Here is a 23748-nt window from a genome sequence, read left to right as displayed (position 1 = left end):
AGCTGATGAATTTTTTTGCAGCCATTACCAAGTGTTTCACCGTGTTTCCTGAGATAATTTGCGACATATGCACATATTGCATTAAGTAAACAGCAGGTCCTTGCATTAGGTCCCCGATCACGAGAAAAATAAAACTGGTTTTGTGTTTGTGTCTACATTTAATCTAGTTTTACACTCCCACGTCCAGAAGTGAAACGCTGTATATCTCGACTCGACAACCTCTACAACCTTACAAAAGAATTTGGACAAAGACGGTTGTTGAACCCGGGCCTCTACACACGACTCATATAATTGATCTAGGAGGAGCCATCGAGATTCGTTTAGATGTATTGATCGAAACCATACTCTAACTACTCAAAGCGAAAGGGAGTAATTGGAGTAGTAATGAAAATACAGATTCCATTAAAAATTGTATTCAACGGCGAAACTTGTTATATATATATATATATATATATATATATATATATATATATATATATATATATATATATATATATATATATATATATATATATATATATATATATATATATAAGTTAAAACATTTTGACGGAATTCGGGTTTTTAAAAGATTGCTTCCGACTGCGCCACTCGACTGTTCGTATCGAGAATAAAAACTATATTGATTCAGTCTCTTACTTGCTAGATACAAAGAGCCCTGACTAGGTCCCTAAATGTGCTGACCTAGCGCCTAGCAGCAATGGTCCGGATACCGCGTGGTCCGCCGCGATCGATGTTGCTGAACTGGTGGTTTTGATAACTGCTGATTTAGCAGTTCCGATGTTCGCATGCGTCGTTGATTGTGAGCGTGGTGTTGCTACGTTGATTGAATTGGGTGATGAGTCGAGTTCGCGTTTAACTGCTTCCCCCTTAAGTATTGCTCGTCCCGAGCAATGCATTGTTTTGATGAACTGTTGAATTTTGATTGTGCCAATGACCAGAAATGCGACTATGAATGTAACTGCTATGCTGAGCGATGCAAGTCCTAGATTGTGTTTCCATTCCACTGTTTCCATGTGCTGTTTGTTCTGAATATGGAGCTCTTGTAGCTCAGAAATGTTTACGTGTCTTTCGATGTGCTGTGGTTTGATTTTCAGCAATTGTAAAGGTAAGACTATGGGTTGGTGAAAACTAAACTCGTAGTTTTCATAGAGTTCGTTATTAATGTATAATGAACAATTTTGAAATGTTATCAGATGTATCGGTTAAATTTCTGGAACTTATTCCACAGGTGCTGTTGAAAGGTACGTCTTGGTGAACGGTTGTTAACAGCAGCATGCCTGAGGATACAGTCCTGATTTCTGTTGATGGGGATCTTTCCATGAAATTGCATTTACCGTGTGTCTCTCGGATGAGTGGAGCTTCACAAGGATCATCGCTGATGTTTACCAGTTGTCTCCTTTCGCATATCGTCATTGTGGTGCTTTCCTGCATTGCGATGTGATGGCCATGATTTCGTCTCGGTTGACAAAAGCTGTTTTATACTTTAGTTTGATTGTTCGGTTGCCAAAAGGTAATGGTTCGATAATAACTCTGTTGAATTTCGTTTGTAGTAGCTGCGGAATGTTGACACTGATGATGAGGGTAGAACCTTTGTAAAGTACAGTTGTCGTCAGGTAATTGCTGGTCTCGTCTAGGTCATGCACTTTTAATCCTTGTTTTCTGATCTCCTGTGCTATAGTTTCCATTTCATTAGGTGAAAGAATTAAGTTACTCACAATATTTGTTTTAGCAAGCATCAATGAATATTCAATAGATTTTAATGTTTCAGAGAAAGTATCTAACTGGAAAATAGTCAAAATTTTCTGATTTTCTGTTACAATGTAATCGTCTCGACCTAGAATTTTACGAAGTACATTTTGTTGATTTTTAATTTCATGGTGCATCAAATTGATTCTGTTTTCGAACTTGGAATTTATACTAATTTGTCTGTTATTTTGCTTGATGAGACTATTTCCTGTTTTCCTTAAATCGTCAAGTTTTGAGTTAATTATATGCAAATCTTCGGAATCTAAATTTCCGGTAACAAATTTAATCGCGCTTCCTAACATATTAATGGAACGTTTGTTTCTACTAGGTTTCATATGAAGTGTATTCAGAAGAAATTTTATTTCCCTAATCTTGATTTTGATAATTTCTGAAAAGTCACTTGTACTGTTTTGGAAATGGCTTAAAACATTTTCAATGAATGACAAAGATATTTCAAACTGTGTGAAATCGATAGTATGTAGTAATCTATTATATCCAGTAATAACTCTTCCCTCCTCCCTTTGAAGAATCAACGCTCCTGCGTTGTTGGTGATATCGTGGATTTGGATTATTTGCGCATGAAGAAGGAGTGGTAATGAAAGGATGATGAGTGTGGATTTTAGAAATGTAGATGAAATATGCCGTGTATTGTCCATTGTGTCCTCGATTTATTGGCTCGCTCCGATATGCGCTCTTCGCTAACCGTTGGTGGGTGGAAATCTGCTACGATGTTCGCTCGTCGCCGATCGTGGTGGATGCTATTCTGCCTCCTGGGGTAACGCTGGTTCCCGTCGTGTTTCGAAGTTTAACACAATTCAACGATGTACACTCGCGGAAGGGTTTCAACCCGGAAAAACTCACTTAACACTTTTACGGTATCCTACCGACTGCGCCAGTTAAAACATTTTGACGGGAATTCGGGTTTTTAAAAAAGATTGCTTCCGACTGCGCCACTCGACTGTTCGTATCGAGAATAAAAACTATATTGATTCAGTCTCTTACTTGCTAGATACAAAGAGCCCTGACTTGGTCCCTAAATGTGCTGACCTAGCGCCTAGCAGCAATGGTCCGGATATCGCGTGGTCCGCCGCGATCGATGTTGCTGAACTGGTGGTTTTGATAACTGCTGATTTAGCAGTTCCGATGTTCGCATGCGTCGTTGATTGTGAGCGTGGTGTTGCTACGTTGATTGAATTGGGTGATGAGTCGAGTTCGCGTTTAACTTATATATATATATAAATGATAAACAAAAAATGAACATATAGAGATATACAGCTATTGAAATAAACCCTGGAGGGAAGGAAAAAATTGCGTGATCAGAACATTATCCACTTCCCCGCAGTGTTTGATTCCTTGGGTAAGTGTGAAATCTTTAAATAATTTGCTCTAATGGTACAAACTACACCCAACCAGCGGATGGCAGATTTCTGCATAAGAACCTTACAGAAACTGTATAATAATTGGGCATATACAATTTCGGAATATTTTTATACAATTGTTGTATTGAAATAATACAGATTTGTATTGTTTTAATACATTATTTGTATAAAAAGCTTACAGAATTGTTTATGCCCAGATTTTATACAATATTTGTCAGATTTGTTTTTTGGGTGTACTACAAATTGAATAAAGTTAGTTTAATTGTATTATAATGGTCACCTGTGAATCAAATTCACTGGAAAAAGGGACAATGTGTGCAAATAAGAATTGATTTTATGAATGCAAAAATTAACTTTTTGCGAAACCTAAAATGACAGTTCAAGCGTTAGTTTATGTATTATATAAATTTTAACATAGTATTAGTGGGAGCATCGAAGTATACAATGTTATGGTGTGGTAAAAACTGTAGTGGAACGTACACACGGTCAAGCAGTTTGACCAACATTGAATCCACCTCTCGTTTATTCAAACATCCATCATCAACTCAAATCCAAATCAAACCGTTTTAATTTTTTCCAACCGAGCCGCCAACTGTCAAATGGTTGTTCGAACAACTTCACACACGTTCAAACAAAGCAGCAACCGAAGCGTTTTCTTGGGGGCGGAGTCAATGTTCGTCAAACTGCTTGACTGGTGTGTACGTTGCATAAGGAATGTACAATTCCAATTCGTCGAGCTGATGTTTACACTTACCCCAGTGTACCTTACTAAAATTTCATGGAAAATATTCAATTTGGAGGGAAACGGGCCCCATCGTTCTCCAGTTTAACTGCGCCAGTGCTAAAATGATATAAGAAATAAAAGAACAGGCAACAATGTCAAAAATTTGCACCGAAATATCATTCAAATATCAAAATATGCCATGGATAAGAACAAATTAATGGTACATGATATTGATCACATCTTATAAAAAGCATAACTTGATCTCCTCATGATATTTTGGTACAAAATATTGATACTGTCGTCTGATCTTTGATCTCTTGTATCAATCATGTCCATATTTTATTTTGCTATCTTAATACATTCGATATTATTGAGCTATTTTCGTCTACTCTGGTGGCGTTGTTGACAATTCACACAATTCGTATCTTCGAGAGAAAATTGAGATAGGGTGTATGTGAAATTCGACACATTGAAGAGGCGAATGAACCATAAATTGCATCAGCTTAGCTGTTGGGTAATAATTGATTACATAATTTCTTGAGTGCTTGCAATTCAAGACGCTTGATAATCGTAGAGAGTAGAATATTGGGACTTGTCTATAAACAACAATAAACTCAAGTGTTCATAAATATCAGTAATAACTTCCATCACCTATAAAAGCACTGTAAGTAGCCATTATTTACTTAGTAAGTAAAGCTATCGTAAACAGTCCATAGCAATCTGCATCATGTGGCCAGTGCATCTAACGTTGTTGTGCCTAGGCATCTTGCACTTCCTCTCCGTAACGAATGGATCGCGAATTGTCGGTGGCCAATTCGCCGAAAAGAATCAATTTCCGCACCAGGTGGCCCTGCTTAAAGATGGACGGCTCTACTGTGGCGGATCAGTACTGACCGAGACGTGGGTCGTCACGGCAGCGCATTGCCTCAAGGATGGAAACAACGTATACCCGCCGAAACGATTTGAAGTGCTGGCCGGTGTTCTGGAGCACAAAGATCAAAGTGGTGGGCAGCTATTGAAAGCGAAGAAACTGATCCCCCACGAAGGCTATGGGAATTTCTTCAACGACATTGGTCTGGTGCAAACGGATCGGAAATTCGTGTTTGGAGAGAATGTGCAACCGATTCCTCTTCGGAAAAGCCCTCTTCCTGGTGGAACCGAAATGGTGATTTCGGGATGGGGACGAACCGGATTCAATGATGAGCTGAGCGATCGTTTGCAGTACACTAAAATGAGGTCCATTCCTTTGAAGCAATGTACGGAAGAAATTGGTATTACTTATCCTGGAATTATTTGCGTAGTGGCAACTGAAGAAGGGTCACACGGTCCGTGTAGCGTAAGTATAGAAACATTATTCGCTTAACTTTGCAACTTATGATGCATGACTGATTGCAAATTATTTGGTTCCAGGGGGACTCTGGCGGCCCAGCCGTGGTCAACAATGAACTGGTTGGAGTTGCGAACTTTGCTCGTATTGGATGCGGAGTCAATCCAGACGGTTATGCCAATGTGCCCAATTTTGTTGATTGGATTGAAAATCATTTAGATAAAAATGATTATTAGACAATTGAAATGATATGTTATGAAATATATTGAAAATCGTATTGCACGCAAAAAAAAGCGTTCCCGAATTCGTGAACCAGCAAAAAATACACCGTGATTTAATTCATGGATTCGGGAACACTAGTCACGTTTTCCAGAACGTTCCAGAAAACGTGACTGTATTCCCGAATCCGTGACTGTTGTTCATGAAAAAATACACCGTGAACTCGTTAGTTCACGAATTCATGAACGCTTTTTTTTGCGTGTGACAAAGGTTAAAAATATTATTTTCCAATGCATAATTGTACAATTTTATCGGAAGTAGACTTTTAGTATAAAAGAGTTTTTTCACAATTTGTGTAATAATCAGATATTTGGACAACAACTGATAGAGTTTGGATTTTTTCTGAAAAACTATATGGAATACTATATATTAATACTGTTTTATTACGGTTAAACGACTATTTTCTTCCTTTTACTTCCACTAATTAATAAGTGTAACATTTCCCCTAAGACGCTCGCAATCACTGTTTTATGAGTTTTTGTTCAATATTCCTCTCTTCTTATATAAATGATAGTTATATAAGAATGGTTGTAGAATTTTTAGTCTCTTCTGTTTACAAAGCATGATTCGCTAAATCAGTTGTTATATAGTTTTTAAAGCTTAATGTAAAACATCTTAAAGTCTGTCGAAGAAGCAGTCCAATTTTACGCCAGAATGCTTTTGCACTTATATGAAGTGTGAACGAACTTCCTAACTCATTAGTGTCGTACAAAGCTTCACACAATCCGCCCATTACTGGCTAATTATGGTTGGCTGAATGGTGCTAAACATATTCGGGCACCTTTCATCCGTGCGGCAAAAGCCTCTTACGCATCCCTTTGAAGCGCTTTTGAGGACAATAATGGAATTAACATTTTTTGCAACAAAAAAATCTTCCAGTTTAACAGTGTGTCACAGAAAAAACACCGAAAGCCTTTCGGGAAACTGCAATCCAGGGAAAAAGGTAGAAGTGTTTTGTCACAACGTCCTCTCAAGTGCCTATCATAACACCTTTCGGCAAGTGGTTTCAATGTGGGCGAACGCCTACTCGACGGCAGTGGAAGACGCACATAAACTTCAATTGAGGAACATGAAGTGTCGAGGTGTGTGTTAAATAAATCTAATAATTTGAAAGTACACTTGCAATGTAAGTACACGTGGGATGACATTTGAAATCAATTAGGACAAATGTTAATATTAATTTTAGCTCGAATTCCTCTTCGCAATTAGTAAGCAGATAGCAACCATCATGACTGTACCAGATTCGTGTTGATGTAAACGAGATATATTACCGCCCTTGCCACATTTAAGATTATGCACAGTGTTCTTACAATTGTACTTGCACTCAAGTAAAATCAAACCACCTTGTATCATTTTTCCTCTTCAGCAGGACAGGATAGGTGCTCGATGAAAGAATAACAAATCTCAACGATGATCCCCTGACAATCTCCCTCGCCTTGTCGTTGACCCTGCGAAAAAAAAAAGTGTCACCGGAATGATAAAGAACGACCACATGGTACCACATGAGACGAGCGGTTAGGTTGGGTAGGCATGACGGCAAAACGTGTTCGGTATTAACAATTCGCACTTTCATGGGGATTAGCACAGTCCTTTTACCTTTTACCTCGATGGAAGTGGTTTTGGTGGGAAATCGGAGTTTTTTCATGTTCCATTAATAGATGAAATCAAGTGAATATTGATTGAAACTGGTGGAGCGTAGCAATGCAATAAACGTGAGCTTTTCCGGGTGTGTTAGTCATGGTGTGGGATTGATTGAAAGTGTTTTGTTTCATGGGTGATTGAAGATGATTTTGCACTAAATTTTTTTGTTAGGGCTGGATTTATTTTATTTGGTCTTATTAATCAAATTAGCATTAGCATTAGCATTAGCATTGAGCAATTCGCACAAATTCGTAGGTGGTACAAGCCAAGACTATTGTATGAGAGTAGCATTACTTTCATCCGTTACCTCAGATATTGATTTGGGACTAATCACTATCTCTTAGATGGAAGCATTGCACTCTCCAATAGTCGAGGTCTGTCCTGGCCACGTCCTTGCGAATGCTGAGGAAGGGGAAGGATGGTTTGTTGGACACCTACTTAAGAAAGATGCAGAGAACTCTACGACCTCTCATAGGTGCCACGGGAGGTTTTGGGATTGTGTGGAAGGTTATAATAGTAGGAATCGTTTTGGTAGAACGTGAAACACAGAAATAACTAAGATAGAAATACAAAGTAGGAAATGGACGAGCCTGGAATTGAACCCACGACCTCCTGCTTATAAGGCAGGAGCGGTAGCCACTAGACCACCGAGATGGTCTTATTAATCAAATGAACATTTATTTGATTTATTATTCCCTTCGGAACCTTTGCAAATTTCTCCAGGAAATCCTTTGGCTTCAAATAAAACCACACGAAATTCCTGCCGAAATAAATCCGAAAATTTTCTTGAAAGATTCTGTGGAAATTTATTAAAGAATTAACTAGGAAATCCTAAAGGAATTTTCGCAATGGTTTCTAACGGAAATATTAAAGGATTTTGTAGATGAAATTTTTGAAGGAACTCTTGAAGTAATTTCCGAATGATTCCTAAAAGTATTTCTAAATGAATTCCCTAATACATTTTTGAATAAATTTCCAATAATTTCTTCACAGATATTCGAAAGGGATTTCTGAAGAAATTACTGGAAACATTTGTTTGAGAAATCCTGAAATAATTTCTGATGCAATTCCTTAACAAATGAAGGAGTTCCTTATGCAATTTACACATTGCAATTTAAGCAGTTTTCGAAGAAATTTATAAATAAATTCATAAAAGGAACTTTCCTGAAAGAATTTTGGAAGGCTTTCATGACACAAATTTATTAAAGAAAAGTAGATAGTTTTGAAGGAATTTCTCAAGGGTTTTCTGTAGAATCCTTCGGAAGTTCCTTCAGAAATACGGAAATTCGTTTAGGAGAAATCTAAAAATTCTCTGGAAATTGCTTTAGGAATTTCTTCGGAAATTGATTAAGGAGTTTCTTCGGAATATATTTTAAGAATTCTGCCAGTACTTTTTCAAGAAATCCCTTCGGAAACTCTAGAATTTTTAGGAATCGGTCATTCCTCAGGATCTTTTAAAGCAACTCCTCCAGAAATGTCTTTAAACCTTCGGAGATTCCTTCAAAAATTCGCATGAAATTTACTTTGAGCATTCTTTTGGGGATCTTTTTTGAAAATCCTGTTGAAAGTCTTTTTGAAATCCTTCGTAAATTTTATTGATAAATTCTATTGGGAATTCTTTCGAGATTTCTTCAGAAATTCTTTTCAAGAATTCGTTTTGAATTTCCTTTAGAAAATTCTTTGAAAATTCCATTGTGATTTCTATTTCATTCTTCAAGATTTTTCCGGAATAATTCCTGCGACAATTTTTAAAGAAATTTACCAAGGCTTTTCGTGAGGTTTGGCGCAGGAATCCCTGGAGGAGTATTTAAATGAACCACTGAGATAATTTTGTAAATTATTTCCAGAGGAGCTCCCAAAAGAATTACTGGAGGATTTTATGAAGGAATTGCTGGAGATATTTTCAAATCAAATTCCTGGAAAAAAATCTGAAAGATTTGTTAAAGGAGTTAAGAAGAATCCACTATTGGTATTTTCAAACTAATGCCTACATAATGGAATTTTCATATAAATTTCTAGATTTTTACAGAAATTCATTCGGAATTTACTTTAGAAACTTACTTACTTACTTATGGGTCCTGTACACCTCCTGTGGTGCAAAGGGCCGACTTGAAAGATCTCCATCCTGAGCGATGTCCAGCTATCGCTTTAACCTGTTGCCAGGTTACATTTCGGTCGACTTCTTTTATTTCTTTATTGAGGCTTCGCCGCCATGAGCCTCTGGGTCTGCCTCTGCTGCGATGTCCCGCTGGGTTCCAGTCTAATGCTTGTTTACACATTTCGTTTTCGCCCCTACGTAGAGTGTGGCCGACCCAGCCCCACTTCCGATCTCAAATTTCTGTTACTATCGATTTAGCCAATACATGTCTGATTTTTATATTCATGCGGAAGTTTCGAAGAACCGTACTTTTTTTTCACAATTTTATGCTAATTGTATGATTTTAAGAATTTTTGAGAGCACTTTGAAGGTTGCGAGGCCCGTGCACTAATTACATAAGGGCTCACGGGGAAAGGATACATTCATTAATTTATTTAGTTAACATCTAAACAGATAACACTGAATCAACAATTTGACGCCACAATACACGGTTCGAGGCCACATCTCTCCATCCTCGAATGTGCCCCACGCTCGCCAAGTTGTCTTGCACCCGGTCTGTCCACATCGCTCACTGCGCTCCACGCCGTCTCGTTCCTGCCGGATCGGAAGCGAACACCATCTTTGCAGGGTTGCAGGGTTGTGGTAAGGATGGGGTCGATTATTTTCTTACGCTCCATATAAATAAAAAACATCAACCATCTAAGACGAGTTTAGTATTCTCCATTTAATTCCACTACGTTTTGTTATCTTTGCAGATACGTATTTCAACCTCAACTGTTAGATCGTCTTCAGTATCTTGTACTTGACTCGACTTAGTCAGTCGAGTACAAGACACTGAAGACGACCTCACATTTAAGGTCGAAATACGTATCTGCAAAGATAATTGAACCATTGAGATTTCCAACGTCGATGCTTCTCTAGTCACCGTTACAAAGCTTGTCCCTCGCGGCAAGAACATAGACGATCTCTCTTTCGTTTCGTTTAAAGTATCGGTCTGCAAATCGGTCACAAGTGTGATCGGTGATGCCTGGTATTGGCCCGATGACAGTGTCCGACCTTTTGCACCTAATCAAAAAAACGGATCAGCCACTCGCCTGCCGAATCTACAATAAGAATTACAGCATCACCCATCCATCGTTGGAAACTGGGACGCACGACTGCCCAAAGTCTAATGGAAGCCTCGGACCCCCCCATCACAGTCGAGCCATTCCAGTCAACGACCAGCAGCCGTCCCGGTCCTGTGTTTGGGGTCGGTGAAGAGGTCTTCCAAAATCCTAACACGGGCAAGTACTTTTCTTATTCGAACTTTTCGTGTCCTGAAATATCTACGACTTCCAGCCAAACCATCCATAATCAAATAGTCGTCCAGCCACCGTTTCATTCCACCTCAATAAACCATCTTTGGAAACTGGGACGCACGACTGCCCGAAGCCTATTGGAAGCCTTGGACCCCCCCATCACAGTCGAGCCGTTCCAGCCGACGACCAGCAGCCGTCCCAGTCCTGTGTTTGGGGTCGGTGAAGAGGACTTCAAAATCCAAATTCAGGCAAGTACAATTCTTTCTCGAACACTTCGTGTTTTGAAATATCTACGACTTCCAGTCAACCGGACGAATCTAACCGTACTGTATGCATCGAGTCACCGGGACGCACACTTGCCGCAAGCTCTATGGAAGCCTCTAAGCCACCCATCGCAGTCGAGCCCTTTCCGTCAACGACCTGCAGCCGTCCTGGTCCTGCGTATGGTGTCGGTGAGGAGGTCTTCCAAAATCCTCGCGCAGGCAAGTACCCCAATGTTTCGCATTATTCCCGCATTGATTCGTCCGCCGCTTGCAGTTCCACACATCCGATCCAGAAGCCACATGAACGACTGCTGCTTTACTACCAAAATGTGGGCGGCTTTAATTCCATGGTCGAGGATTACCGCCTTGCAGCATCTGATCAGTGCTTCGATATCATAGTTCTCGTTGAGACTTGGCTGAATGATGACACGCTTTCCAGCCAGATATTTGGTCCTGCTTACGAGGTTTTTCGATGCGATCGAAATTCCAACAACAGTCGTAAAACAATAGGTGGCGGTGTACTGATTGCCGTGAATTCTAGTCTTAAAGCAAAAGCTGTCGAAAAATCATCGTGGGACTGCCTCGAGCAGGTTTGGATAACGATCGAACTTAGTGACCGTAAACTGTTTTTGTGTGCGCTATATATCCCACCTGACCGAGTCCGGGATACAGAATATGTTGAAGCTCACTGCAGTTCGCTTTTTAATATTCTAGAAATAGCAACAGCACTTGATGAAATCATAGTTCTGGGGTATGTATTTTAATCTACCGAGCATAACGTGGATAACTTCATCCAACGGCTATCTTTATCCGGACACCGATCATTCTTCTTTACACACCGGAGCCGTAAAGCTAGTTATAGTTCAGCAGCATTAACTCAAGGTAATTCCATCGCCAACGAGAATAATCGTCACCTTGATCTCTGCTTCATCAGTGATCATAGCACAGCTACATCTTCACTGATTGCACCTGCACCGCTAGTAAAATCAGTGGCACACCATCCGCCGCTGCTCGTCGTGGTCAACCTCGGATTGACGCATGATTTCAATACCTCTTATGAATCCGTATCTTTCGATTTCCGCAAAGCCGACCATCATAACATCACTGAGCTACTGTCTTCCATCGATTGGCGTAACATTCTGGACCTAGAAGATGTGAATATCGGAGCGCAAACTTTTTGCAATGTCTTGGCGTACGTCATTGATCAACACGTTCCAAAGAAAGTTTGTCGTAAGATAGTTAGTCCTCCATGGTACTCCAGCTCGCTGCGACGGTTGAAAACTACTAAAAAGCTGCTTTACGGCAGTTTTCCAAGCATCGTTCAGTCTCACTGCCCAACCATTATGTTAGGCTCAATTATGAGTACAAGCGAGCCACTAAGGAGTGTTACTCTCGATATCAGCTTAATATTCAACGCAACCTCAAATCGCATCCTAAACGCTTCTGGCAATACGTCAACGAGCAACGCAAGGAATCTGGATTACCTTCCTCCATGACGCTCAATGACAACACGGCATCTACGACCCAGGACATTTGATCGCTCTTTTCCGAGAAGTTTTCGAGCGTGTTCTCAAACGAGGTACTAACAGCCGTGGAAATTGAGAACGCTGTGATTACTGCTCCGACCGTCAACCAAACTCTTGGCGCCTTCGACATTGATGCAACGATGGTTATCAGTGCTTCTTCTCGGCTTAAATGTAGCTTCTCTCCGGGACCCGACGGTTTTCCCTCGGTTCTACTGAAAAGACATTTGGACGTTCTGGTGACCCCGATACTTCTCCTCTTCCAAGCATCAATCAATAGTGGTATTTTTCCAGCTTGCTGGAAAACTGCAAACATGTTTCCGGTTCACAAGAAGGGCGACAAACGCGATATCAATAACTACCGCGGAATCACTTCGTTAAACGCTGTTTCCAAATTATTCGAGCTGGTTATTTTGGAGCCACTTGAGGCTCATTGCAAACCGTTTCTCAGTAACGACCAACATGGCTTCACGTCTGGGCGATCGACAGCTACTAATTTGCTCTGCCTGACTTCATTTATAACAAATAGTATGGTACAACGTGCGCAAACCGATGTGATTTACACGGACCTGGCCGCTGCTTTCGATAAAGTGAATCACGACATTGCGATTGCAAAAATGAACAAGTTCGGCATTAACGGTAGCTTCCTACATTGGTTCCGTTCATACCTCACAGACCGCAAGACCGCGGTTATCATTGGAGATAACCAGGCTCCCAGCTTTATTTCAACATCAGGGATACCTCAAGGTAGCCACTTGGGTCCATTCCTTTTTCTATTGTACTTCTTTGAAGTACTCTAGCTTTGAAGGCACCACGATTGTCATTCGCTGACGACCTCAAGATGTTTTGTCTAATTCGCTCAACAGAAGATTGTTGCTTTCTCCAACAGCAGCTTGAATTGTTCGCTGATTGGTGCAGACTCAACCGTATGATGGTACACCCGAAGAAATGTTCAGTAATTTCCTTTTCGCGGAAAAAAAATCCGATTCACTTCAGCTACAGTTTGTTGAACGCAGATATCGTACGCGTGGACAATATTAAGGATCTGGGAGTTATCTTGGATTCCCAACTCACATTTAAACAGCATGTATCGTATGTTGTAGCTAAAGCTTCTCGATCTCTCGGATGCATCTTCAGAATCGCCAAAAACTTCAGCGACATCTACTGCCTGAAAGCGTTATACTGCTCTTTATCGCGCTCCATCTTAGAATACTGTTCTGAAGTCTGGAGCCCAAACTACAACAATGGCGTTGAGAGAATCGAGTCGGTACAACGCAGGTGCTTGCGCTACGCACTACGCAAATTACCATGGAGAAACCCTGTTCATCTGCCGAGTTACCACGATCGTTGCCAACTAATACATCTGGAGCCCCTGTACGTGCGTAGGAATACGGCGAGGGCTTTGTTCATCGCCGACGCTCTTCAAAGTCGCTTAGACTGTCCAACGATTCTTGGGCATGTGAACATTAACGTTGCCCCTCGGTCTTTGAGAAATAACCTCATGCTCCGTTTACCTTTCCAACGCACCAACTACAGCATGCACGGTGCGATTACTGGATTGCAAAGGATCTTCAACAGAGTGGCTTCAGTGTTCGACTTTAGTGTTAGTCGTTCTAATCTTAGACGAAGGTTTTCCAATTTGTTTGCTCTTCGTACATAGTTTTTTTTTTTTTGTGTGTCTTTATTAAAGAGACTTTCAGCCCGAGGCTGGCTCGTCTCCGCTCGTACATAGTTCTACTTTTCGTTTATTTTGTAACTTGTTGAACCATTAAGAGCCTGTACGCTTTAGTATTAGTTTGAATAGCATTATATAAAATCATTTGGGCTGTAAGATGCCTGTTGATAAACACATTAAATAAATAAATAAATAAATAAATAAATAAATACCCGGTAGAAATCGGTAGAAATACTTTTTCTTTTCTATCTGTTTCTGTATGCTGAAGAATTTACCCATTTTGGGAGAATGAGTGGATTTTCTCATTTAAATGAGTATATCCACTTATTCTCCCAAAATGGGTAAATTTCTCTGCAGAGAGGTAGAGATAGCAGAGAAAAAGTACCCATTTATGAGTAAACGGTTCTTATCGGGTACATCGTCAGACTTTTATTCTAATTATGGGTTGTCTCTTTTTCAAAAAGGGATTTGATGCACATTTGAGTAGGGTCGGGCTTAGCGTGTGTGCTGCTCAACAGAAGTGCCGTTCGACATAGACGCGGCATTGAGGAGAACTAAAGCTGCTAGTGGAATGAGTGCGAGCTATCATGCGGTAGTTCAGCTATCCACCGCAAGAGCAATACTACATTACGAATAGCATAGGGTGTATGCGGCTGTTGTAAAACAGCGGCTGGGGATAATATGGAATCGTAACATTTTCAACCGTGGAAAACGTGGTAATCTTGGGGACCTATACCACTAACGTGAATCTTATACTCAAGCTACGATGGCTTGAAGTCAAACTAGTAGACAATTATCACTTTCTTTCCTTTTTTGATAATAAAAGTTTCGCTGAAAAATTCTGGTTTTAAAAATGTGCAGGTGAAATGGATAGGATATGTCAATAAATTGAAATGGTATTCATACAGGAACTCTCTAAAAAATCGAGTTGTGGAATCAATCAGCCATTCACCCGTACAATACTTCTAAATATATTAAGTATGAAATAGCTGAGATAACACAGAGCAATTTCGACGATTTATTTGAAAAAGTAAAAAAAAAATTATTAAAAATTACATCTCTATAAACTCTAGTTCAGATAAAGTTTACATAAATAATTAATAAATGTTATTTCTTAGTACTCTCTATATAACATATTTAACATAATAAAAAATAAGCTCATTAGATTTGTTGAGGAATGCTTTGGAGATTTAAAATGTTTGTGCAAAGAGATACCGGTAACAATCTGGTGACATATTTTTAGAACTTTGAACTGGCATTTTAGGCAGAAAAAATTGAAACATTTTGTAGCCAACTATCTAGCTGAATATTAATCACGCACACTTATTTTCTCTGCCTACATTCTTCTCACTTCAATCGAATTATGGAATAGGTATGAATTGAAAAAACGCTGAATCGGAGTAAAAGTAGGTTATTCAACATGAATTTGCAAGTGTGGAAGTCATATATGTAGTAGGCATTCAGAAAATATTCGTAAATAGCATAATTGTTCTCAAGCTTACGAATCCAAGTTGCTAAGCACTTGTCCGTTACGATTAATAAATATTTATATTTCCCAGATACATTCTTCTGACAACTGCAGGATGCCTACACCCAAAAAACAAATCTGACAATTATTGTATAAAATCTGGGCTTTTTATACAAATATTGTATTAAAATAATACATATACCATGTATATGCCCAATTATTATACAGTTTCTGCAAGGTTCTTATGCAGAACTGTATTAAAATCTGCCATCCGCCGGTTGGGTGATACTCTGTTACCAGAGTTTCACAATTTAAATGCGTTGAAGATCGCGCATATAGAATGAGTTTGTGTTGCATGCGATAGATTTTCCGTTAGCTGTTAATGAGGTAATGCAGTTTCTTGAGGTATTTGGAATAAACCACGTCTCAATCATAGTTACAAGTCCAAAAAATGCTGTATCAATATCTATCAAACTGTTGACCAAAACTTGTCAAAACCAAACAATTGCTCTGAAATTCGTAAACCTCACAGATTTTTTTTTTGAGGGAAGTACTTTACTTCTATTCTAGTCGAGGTAATAAATGTAGAGTTTCTGCCGTACTTCTTTGTCGCTGTTTGATTTGTAACATAGAAAGACAATAATGTTGATTGCAGATATCCATTGAAACGAGTTGAATGCAAAGATAAATTTGAAATAACATTGTTGAACACTGTGGCCCGACCAATAATGTATTCAAGTATTTATTACTATTTATTAGTTACGATGACTGAAAATGTCGAATACAAAATTAAAAAATGCTTCAACTGCCAATAATTAATTTGGCACCGCATACCTGACACTTTCCACATGCCATCGCGGTGTGATAATTTAGGCAGTCATCGGGATGACTCAACAACCCTCTTCTGCTCTAAATTCCCATTCCGACCGACCTGACTTTCCCAACTGAACGAGGTCGCGACAAAAATTTTCGCGCTCGTTTCTGAACATTTTTTTTTCTTGCTGATGCTCTGTTTTGTTCGTTTCTTCGATCCCCGCTGGCAGTGGCAACTGCTGCTACCCACCCCACCGAATCCCGGTTCCTATAGTCCCAGTCATCGTCTTGGTCGTCACCGTTTGCATGCCCATTTATGGAGTTCTAGCTCGTGCGTGACTCTCAACAAACGGCTCTTACACCCCCACATGTGTGAAAGAGGACCGCATGTGCTGGCCCCGTCTGTGTGTGTGATCTACTGCTGGCAAAAGCTGGACCGCACCTAAAAATAGTTCCATAATCAGGTTCCTGCGAACTACTTAGCATTGGGAGCTGCGCTGCGTGCGTGCACGAGGAACACGATCCGTGGCGATTGATGTTTCGGTGATGTGCAACCGTGCGCTGCGTGGAAATTTTTTTGTTCAAATGGGAAACAATCTAAAATTGGAAAGCCGCAGTGCGATGGCGATGAGGTAATTCATTCACGCCTGGCGGGTGGAAAATTGTGAAAGAATTTTGTTTTCGTGGCGATTGTTTATTCGGGGATAGATTTCGTAATTGGTCTCACGCGCGATTCCGATTCAAGTTTTGCTGATTATGTCGGCGGAAAATAGACTTTTTGGAGCGTGAGATCATCCGACGAATCGGATGATTCGGCGTTCTGGTTTTGGGCAATGAAAAATTGGTGGAGGGGCGAATTTAAGTCTCATTTTTTTTTATTAAATACTTAAATTATATCGTAACAAAAATAAGTTTCGGCGTAGCTTTCGACACATTCCCATTCATTTCACTTGATGACGATTTGCTTATTTCTTTTTCTCGATGTAAAGCGAAAAACCCGTTTGGAAGTTTTAGTTTGTGGTGTTCTCTCGATTTTTTATTATTTTTTACAATAGCTTTGTTTAATAAATAGTTTTTCTCTCATTTATAATAATAATAAAAATGAACTAAAGGGTAATTCGTAAAAATAATAAAACTGACGATGATGTCGTATAAGTTAAAAAACCGTACAAAACTTAAACACGATGAAGATATTTGTGGTATCATTGTGGTTGTGGTTTCGCAGTTTCCTTGCTGTTGTCGGTGTAAATTGTTGATGTGTCGGTGTTGTCGTTTCTTGCTGTTGATCAAATCGCTGTTGATGTTGTAGTTGCTGCTGTTGATGTTGTAGTTGTTGTAAGGATAGAATGAATGATAAATACAAGAAGTAGTAGTAGTAGTGGTTGGAGGAGTCCGCTGCGAACTTCTTAGAAGCACTTGCGGTGGACGATTCCGGGGCCGGATTCGTCGTATTCCTCCTTGGAGATCCACATCTGCTGGAAGGTGGACAGGGAAGCCAGGATAGATCCACCTGTTGAGCAAGAAGAGAAGAGATTTTGGTTAAGTACTGTTGGATTGAGCAGAGATTGTTGAGTGACTTACCGATCCAGACGGAGTATTTACGCTCTGGTGGGGCAATGATCTTGATCTTGATGGTGGATGGGGCCAGGGCAGTGATTTCCTTCTGCATACGATCAGCAATACCTGGGTACATGGTGGTACCACCGGACATGACAGTGTTGGCATACAGATCCTTACGGATGTCGACGTCGCACTTCATGATCGAGTTGTAGACGGTTTCGTGGATACCGCAGGATTCCATACCCAGGAAGGAAGGCTGGAACAGGGCTTCTGGGCAACGGAAACGTTCGTTACCGATGGTGATGACCTGACCGTCAGGAAGTTCATAGGACTTCTCAAGGGAGGTGGAGGCAGCGGCGGTGGCCATTTCCTGCTCGAAGTCCAGAGCGACGTAGCACAGCTTTTCCTTGATGTCACGAACGATTTCACGTTCGGCAGTGGTGGTGAAAGAGTAGCCACGTTCAGTCAGGATCTTCATCAGGTAGTCAGTCAAATCGCGACCAGCCAAGTCCAGACGGAGGATGGCATGTGGCAGAGCGTAACCTTCGTAGATGGGGACAGTGTGGGAGACACCATCACCAGAGTCGAGCACAATACCGGTGGTACGACCGGAAGCGTACAGGGACAGGACAGCCTGGATGGCGACGTACATGGCTGGCGAGTTGAAGGTCTCAAACATGATCTGAGTCATCTTCTCACGGTTAGCCTTGGGGTTCAGGGGGGCTTCGGTCAGCAGCACTGGGTGTTCCTCTGGGGCAACGCGCAGCTCATTGTAGAAGGTGTGATGCCAGATCTTCTCCATATCATCCCAGTTGGTGATGATACCGTGCTCGATCGGGTACTTCAGGGTGAGGATACCACGCTTGCTCTGGGCCTCATCACCGACGTACGAGTCCTTCTGACCCATACCGACCATCACACCCTGGTGGCGGGGGCGACCGACAATCGAGGGGAAGACAGCACGTGGGGCGTCATCACCGGCGAAACCGGCCTTGCACATACCGGATCCTATAGGGGATGAACGGAGAAAGAGGGACACGGGGTCAGACTTTGTGTGGAGATAAGTGCGACGGTGGAATGGGGATCCACTGAAGTTGTTGCTCAATGAATTGAGACGTAAAGTGACGTGAAAAATAACGCGGCAAATTGTTTGAAATTTATGTCCGTCAATGTATTTTGAGCATCACATAAAATATTCGAATAGTTTAAACTACGTAAGTTAATTTTAGGCACGGATGGTTTATCAATGAATTTTGTATGTTTCTGGTCTGAGTGATGTTCTGAATACTTCTTTAAGGCGAAACCCGTTAGAAGTAAGCTTCAAGCGTACCACACGCTTTCACGGGCCCAAATCTCAAAAAGAAGGACGTAGAAAACAGTGAAAACCATTTTTTTTATTAATGCTGCGCTGTACAAAAAGAGGTTTTTAAATTTGTTGAACACCTGTTTCTTGAGATTTTATGCTCCCAAATCGCGAGTTCGGGCAGCTATTGAGACATCAATTTTTGGACTCTGCCGTGATCCTAGCCGTCTGAGACTTAAATCTAGACCAACATTTGAAAAGGGCGTAACAGCCAAAAATTATTCCTTCCGATTCTTCGTCTACATATATAGCTATATATGTGGAAAAAGAATCAGAAGGAATAAGTTTTGGCTATTACGACCTTTTCAAATGTTGGCCTAAAATAATGTTTTATATTGCCGAAAAAAAAGATTTTTTCTAGGCAAATGCCCAACAGTTTTTTTTTGAAAATGTAGTTACATTAAAAATTAGATAACTGTGCTATTCAGTACATTCGGCACAATGAACTGCAATTGAGCAACCTTTTTGTTTCGTTAGTTTTTGTTATGAAAATAAGTTTTTCATAGCTGAATTATATAAATCAAAATATTTACATTAGTAACTATTCCGTAGACAATGCCAGGAAATTTATATTCACACGGGGACACGTTTTTTCCCCTATGGATAATTGATCTTGTTCAAAATTCAATTAGGCTTATGAATTTAAATTTTGGCCCTCTAAAAACAAATCACCAATGTTTCTGTATTACTGAAAATGCAAAAATATTATCAACCAATATTGGTTAATAAATTATAATTATTAAATAATTTGTAAATTTCTGAAAACCTAGCAACACTGGAAATGTCCAATAGTTTGATAGCCGATTTAAATTTTTCTATGGTTTTTGCAAACTCACAAATACAAATTTGATCATGTACTTAAAAATTCCCCTGACAGAGTTTAACGAATGAACGAACGTTCATATCATGAAATTTTGAAATAGTAACACAATCATCTTTTGGTTTCAATCTATCCATCAAATCTTACAAATCAAATAACGAAACTGTTCTATTATTCACGGGAATAGAAATAAATTCGTGGCAAAATTACTTCGCTATTATTTTTGAAAATTTTCCGGAGACGAGCCAGCCTAGGACTACTCTCCTGAATAAAAACAATAAAAAAAATGAAAAAAATAAAGTTCTACACTCCTGTAGAATGCAAATAAGCACTGGCGTACTGTCAGTAATGAAATTGTTACAAACATTTCAAATATGTAGGCGCTGTTCTGAATTCAAACCGAATAGTTCCAAATCAATTTGTAAATTTTCAAAAATAAAAACACTACACTCTTATAGTATTTCAAAATTGAACACAAAATACCAAATTCAAAAATATAACTAAAGATTCATATTCAGATAATCCACTTGTGGGTCAATAAATTTTCTGAATGTTATTTATTTTGGTTGACATCAGAGAGCATTATCACGCCCAGTGTCTAATGCCGTTTGTTAACTTCACAATTTGGTTCCACTCTTTGCACTTATAAGAGATTTCAACTAATTTATGACAAGTCCTTTGTATTCACCATGTCTCTTGTCACTTTTAATGCCTAATGGTCACTTGGGCCTTAACGAGGCATTGCATAACCTCAAGTCCTCATCGTGCTACTTAGTCCTCGATCAATTATCTTTTTATCAAGTTTGCACTAATCACTGCCACTTCAGCATCGCCTAATCCAAAAGTACTCCGCCAGGATACGCACCGTTATCAACGACCAACGCAGCAACATCATCGTCACACATTTTGACTGGGGGTTGTTCTAAGGCCTTTCACCGGAAGAGAAGGAGATAAAGTTTAAGGCAACGCGTTGTACGGTCCGTTCACCACGAGTTCTACACTTGAGACTGTAACGATCGGAACGGGCGCAGGACACTTTTATACCTTCGGCTGCGGCCTCGGCTTTCCGACCACCCGATCCAAACTTGTGTTGGTACGTTCACTGCCCCGCCGCTGCACACTTCCCCATTGCCCCCACCAGCCGGCTGCGAGGAAAAAATATGAATTTCCACCGCATCTTCCACACAGCAAAACTCCACGCTTCACGATTTCGCTGTTGTCTTAAGACACAAATTTTTAAAAATAGACCGCATATTTTCCAACTCTCCCTCCCGGTAGACGCCAACGCCGCTGCCGTTGCCTTTAACATCGCGTACGACGCACCCGGCACCAACCACCACCGGAGCAGCAACAGCCAGCAGCATCAAACACCTTCAAATCTCGCTGCGGCCCGTCATCGTCGTCTCCGGCAGTTATGAGTCAGACCGTATATGGAAGCGAGGGAGAGCAAACTCAGCTTTTCCACGATCGGGCGCTGCTGCTGTGCTGGTGGAAATTCGCCACCCCACACGCGTCGCCACGCCCGACGGCACTCTCGCTCGTCGATTGCACCACCGACCGTTGTCTGTCGTCTTCATCCTTCCGTAGCCGAAGATCTGATTATGCGCGCGAGCACCCACACATTCGTAGCGAACGTTGCGTGGCGGTGTGGTGGCGCATCCTGCCCTAATATGTTGTTACGAACGATCACAGGCAAAATTGGCGAGAAAATTCCGACCGGAGAGTAAGAGAAAGATCTTGTTACGGAGAAGATGCCCGCTGGCTAAAAAAAAAATCGGCGACGAGTCGAATTTTTGAGTGCGGGGGAGTACACCGTCGACCACCACCGGATCGCTTGTCATAACAATCGGTTCGAAAGAAAGGTGGTCAGATTGGGATTATTCAAGCACTGTTGCAATCGATTGGCGCTTGTTTTAGAATATCTGCGAAGAAAAGTATCTCAATCCGATGAGGATAATGTGCAAATTGGTTTATTTTTTTATTGGATCTTGAAAATTGTTGTTAAGTTTTACGTAAATAATCGTAACATGTGGAATTCTAATGAGGTCACTCACCACTTGAAGAAAATTGGAAACCTGGGGTTAAAATCTAAGTCAAGAATGAATTTCTTGAGGAAAGAAATATTTCAGTAAACCTGTATGCATGCTAGACGAAAATCATGATTGTGCATTGGAAACAGTTTTTTTCCTCCAACTTTCACTAGATAACATGATTTACATGTGCAGTCTCTCCAAATTTAAAGGATTTTTTCCATAACTAATTTGTATACGATCAGCTGCATTTGACTGAAGCTATGCATGGGAAAACAAATTTTGCAAGTTCAAACGCTCAATAAATCGCCTAGTGGCTCTACCAAAGCTTCTTTGCAACAAATCAAAAATTTAAAATCCAACAGACATACATTTTGAATGAAATACCGGATATTGAGCGGTGTCAATCGAATCTGTATCTTCATTTTTTTTATCTACTCCCTTTCGCTTTGAGTAGTATAATTATCACCGAAAAAGCCAATACATTAATTTCGATAAAGTCACGCGGTGATCAAAGCTTTCCTAATTAAATATAATACGAGTTATACTACAACAGAAAATTTTAGAAAAGTTGCACAAGTTTAAGTTTTATTGATAATGTATCATCATATCGTTGCCATCCTGCATAATAATCAAAAACGTGTGTAATTTGACTGATGTCATCGGAATTGATTTTCCATGTTTACTATTGTTGATTGTATAATTGTTTCTAAATGACTTTTCCAATCAATACAATCAGTTTCTATTTCTATTTTATCTTTTCGACAATTAAGGTTCCTGCTCAAATATATTGAAAATCATGTTAATGTGTTTACATGATAATTGTCCCTTAGCCACTCTAAAATCGCCTGGTATTCTTAAATTATAAAAAGGCGAAATTAGATATAAAGAGCTAAATTTTTATAACAATTTGAAATTTGGATTTTAGATTTTTTGCTCCCATTTGTTGCCTAAGTCAAATATGGACATGGGGTGACCACGAGACAATTTACTGAGACAACCTACGGGAATACAATGATACGGAGTGATGGTTGAAAGTTTTTACCACCATGTTTGGCCAGATATATTGTAATTTATAAGATTTAGAAAACGAGCGTTTTTTTTACAAAGTTGATCAGGTGGTAAGAACCATCATTGCAGAGATAAGTTTAGTTTGAAATTCAACAGTTTGGTGGCGCTAGTGTATGATAACTTTTTTGTTAATATTTAGGCTGGCTCAGTCATAAGATAAAATCCTTTTAAGGTGAGATATCGCAAACTGTGAGATTTAAAATGTGAACTATTTTTTTTAGGTGAGATATTTTGGACTATGTTAGATATATAAAGTTATCGTCTTCTTAAAAATGTTCGGGTGGTAATGTCCAATATGGAAGCAGAATTATTTTGTAGTTTGAACCGCTTGGTTGCGCTAGCTAAGCAATTATTTGTTGGGTTAGATATTCCGCACCCTGTAGGATTTACAGTTGTAATCTTCAACAAAGTTGTTCGGTTAGTGAAAGTCAATTTAAAAGCACGTTTATTTTAGAAATTCATCAGCTTGATGGCGCTAGTGTAGGAGAGATAACTTGTTAGGTTAGATCTCGCAATCTGTGAGATTTAGAATATTCGTTATGTGCAAAGTTGTTCAGGTAGTAGGAGCCAATAATAAAACAGGTTAAGATAGAAACTCAAGCGCTTGACAGTGTTAGATATGTAGCAATTTTTCGGAATTTAGAAAATTGTCATCTTCATCAATATC

At 39.9% G+C, this 23748-nt stretch overlaps 2 protein-coding genes across 2 annotated transcripts; one reads left to right on the top strand and one right to left on the bottom strand.

Moving 5' to 3' along the window:
- The first annotated feature begins 4573 nt into the window (after positions 1-4573).
- On the top strand, positions 4574-5441 carry LOC134214701 (serine protease SP24D-like). Its single transcript, XM_062694020.1, has 2 exons — positions 4574-5188; positions 5263-5441. Exons 1-2 carry the CDS (start codon positions 4580-4582, stop codon positions 5413-5415), a joined length of 762 nt encoding a protein of 253 aa, XP_062550004.1. The 5' UTR covers positions 4574-4579; the 3' UTR covers positions 5416-5441.
- A 12068-nt stretch (positions 5442-17509) lies between these two features.
- LOC134209898 (actin, muscle) lies at positions 17510-21005 on the bottom strand. The gene is made up of 3 exons (XM_062685919.1): positions 20846-21005; positions 17819-18805; positions 17510-17747 (listed from the first exon to the last, which is right to left on the bottom strand). The coding sequence occupies exons 1-3, from the start codon at positions 20883-20885 to the stop codon at positions 17644-17646; spliced, it is 1131 nt and encodes a 376-aa protein (XP_062541903.1). The 5' UTR covers positions 20886-21005; the 3' UTR covers positions 17510-17643.
- Positions 21006-23748: the final 2743 nt, after the last annotated feature.

Source organism: Armigeres subalbatus, chromosome 2 (genome assembly GCF_024139115.2).
Source record: "Armigeres subalbatus isolate Guangzhou_Male chromosome 2, GZ_Asu_2, whole genome shotgun sequence".
NCBI classification, from domain to species: domain Eukaryota; kingdom Metazoa; phylum Arthropoda; class Insecta; order Diptera; family Culicidae; genus Armigeres; species Armigeres subalbatus.
Note: the sequence above shows the minus strand (reverse complement) of the source record. Positions and strands in the feature narration are given on the sequence as shown.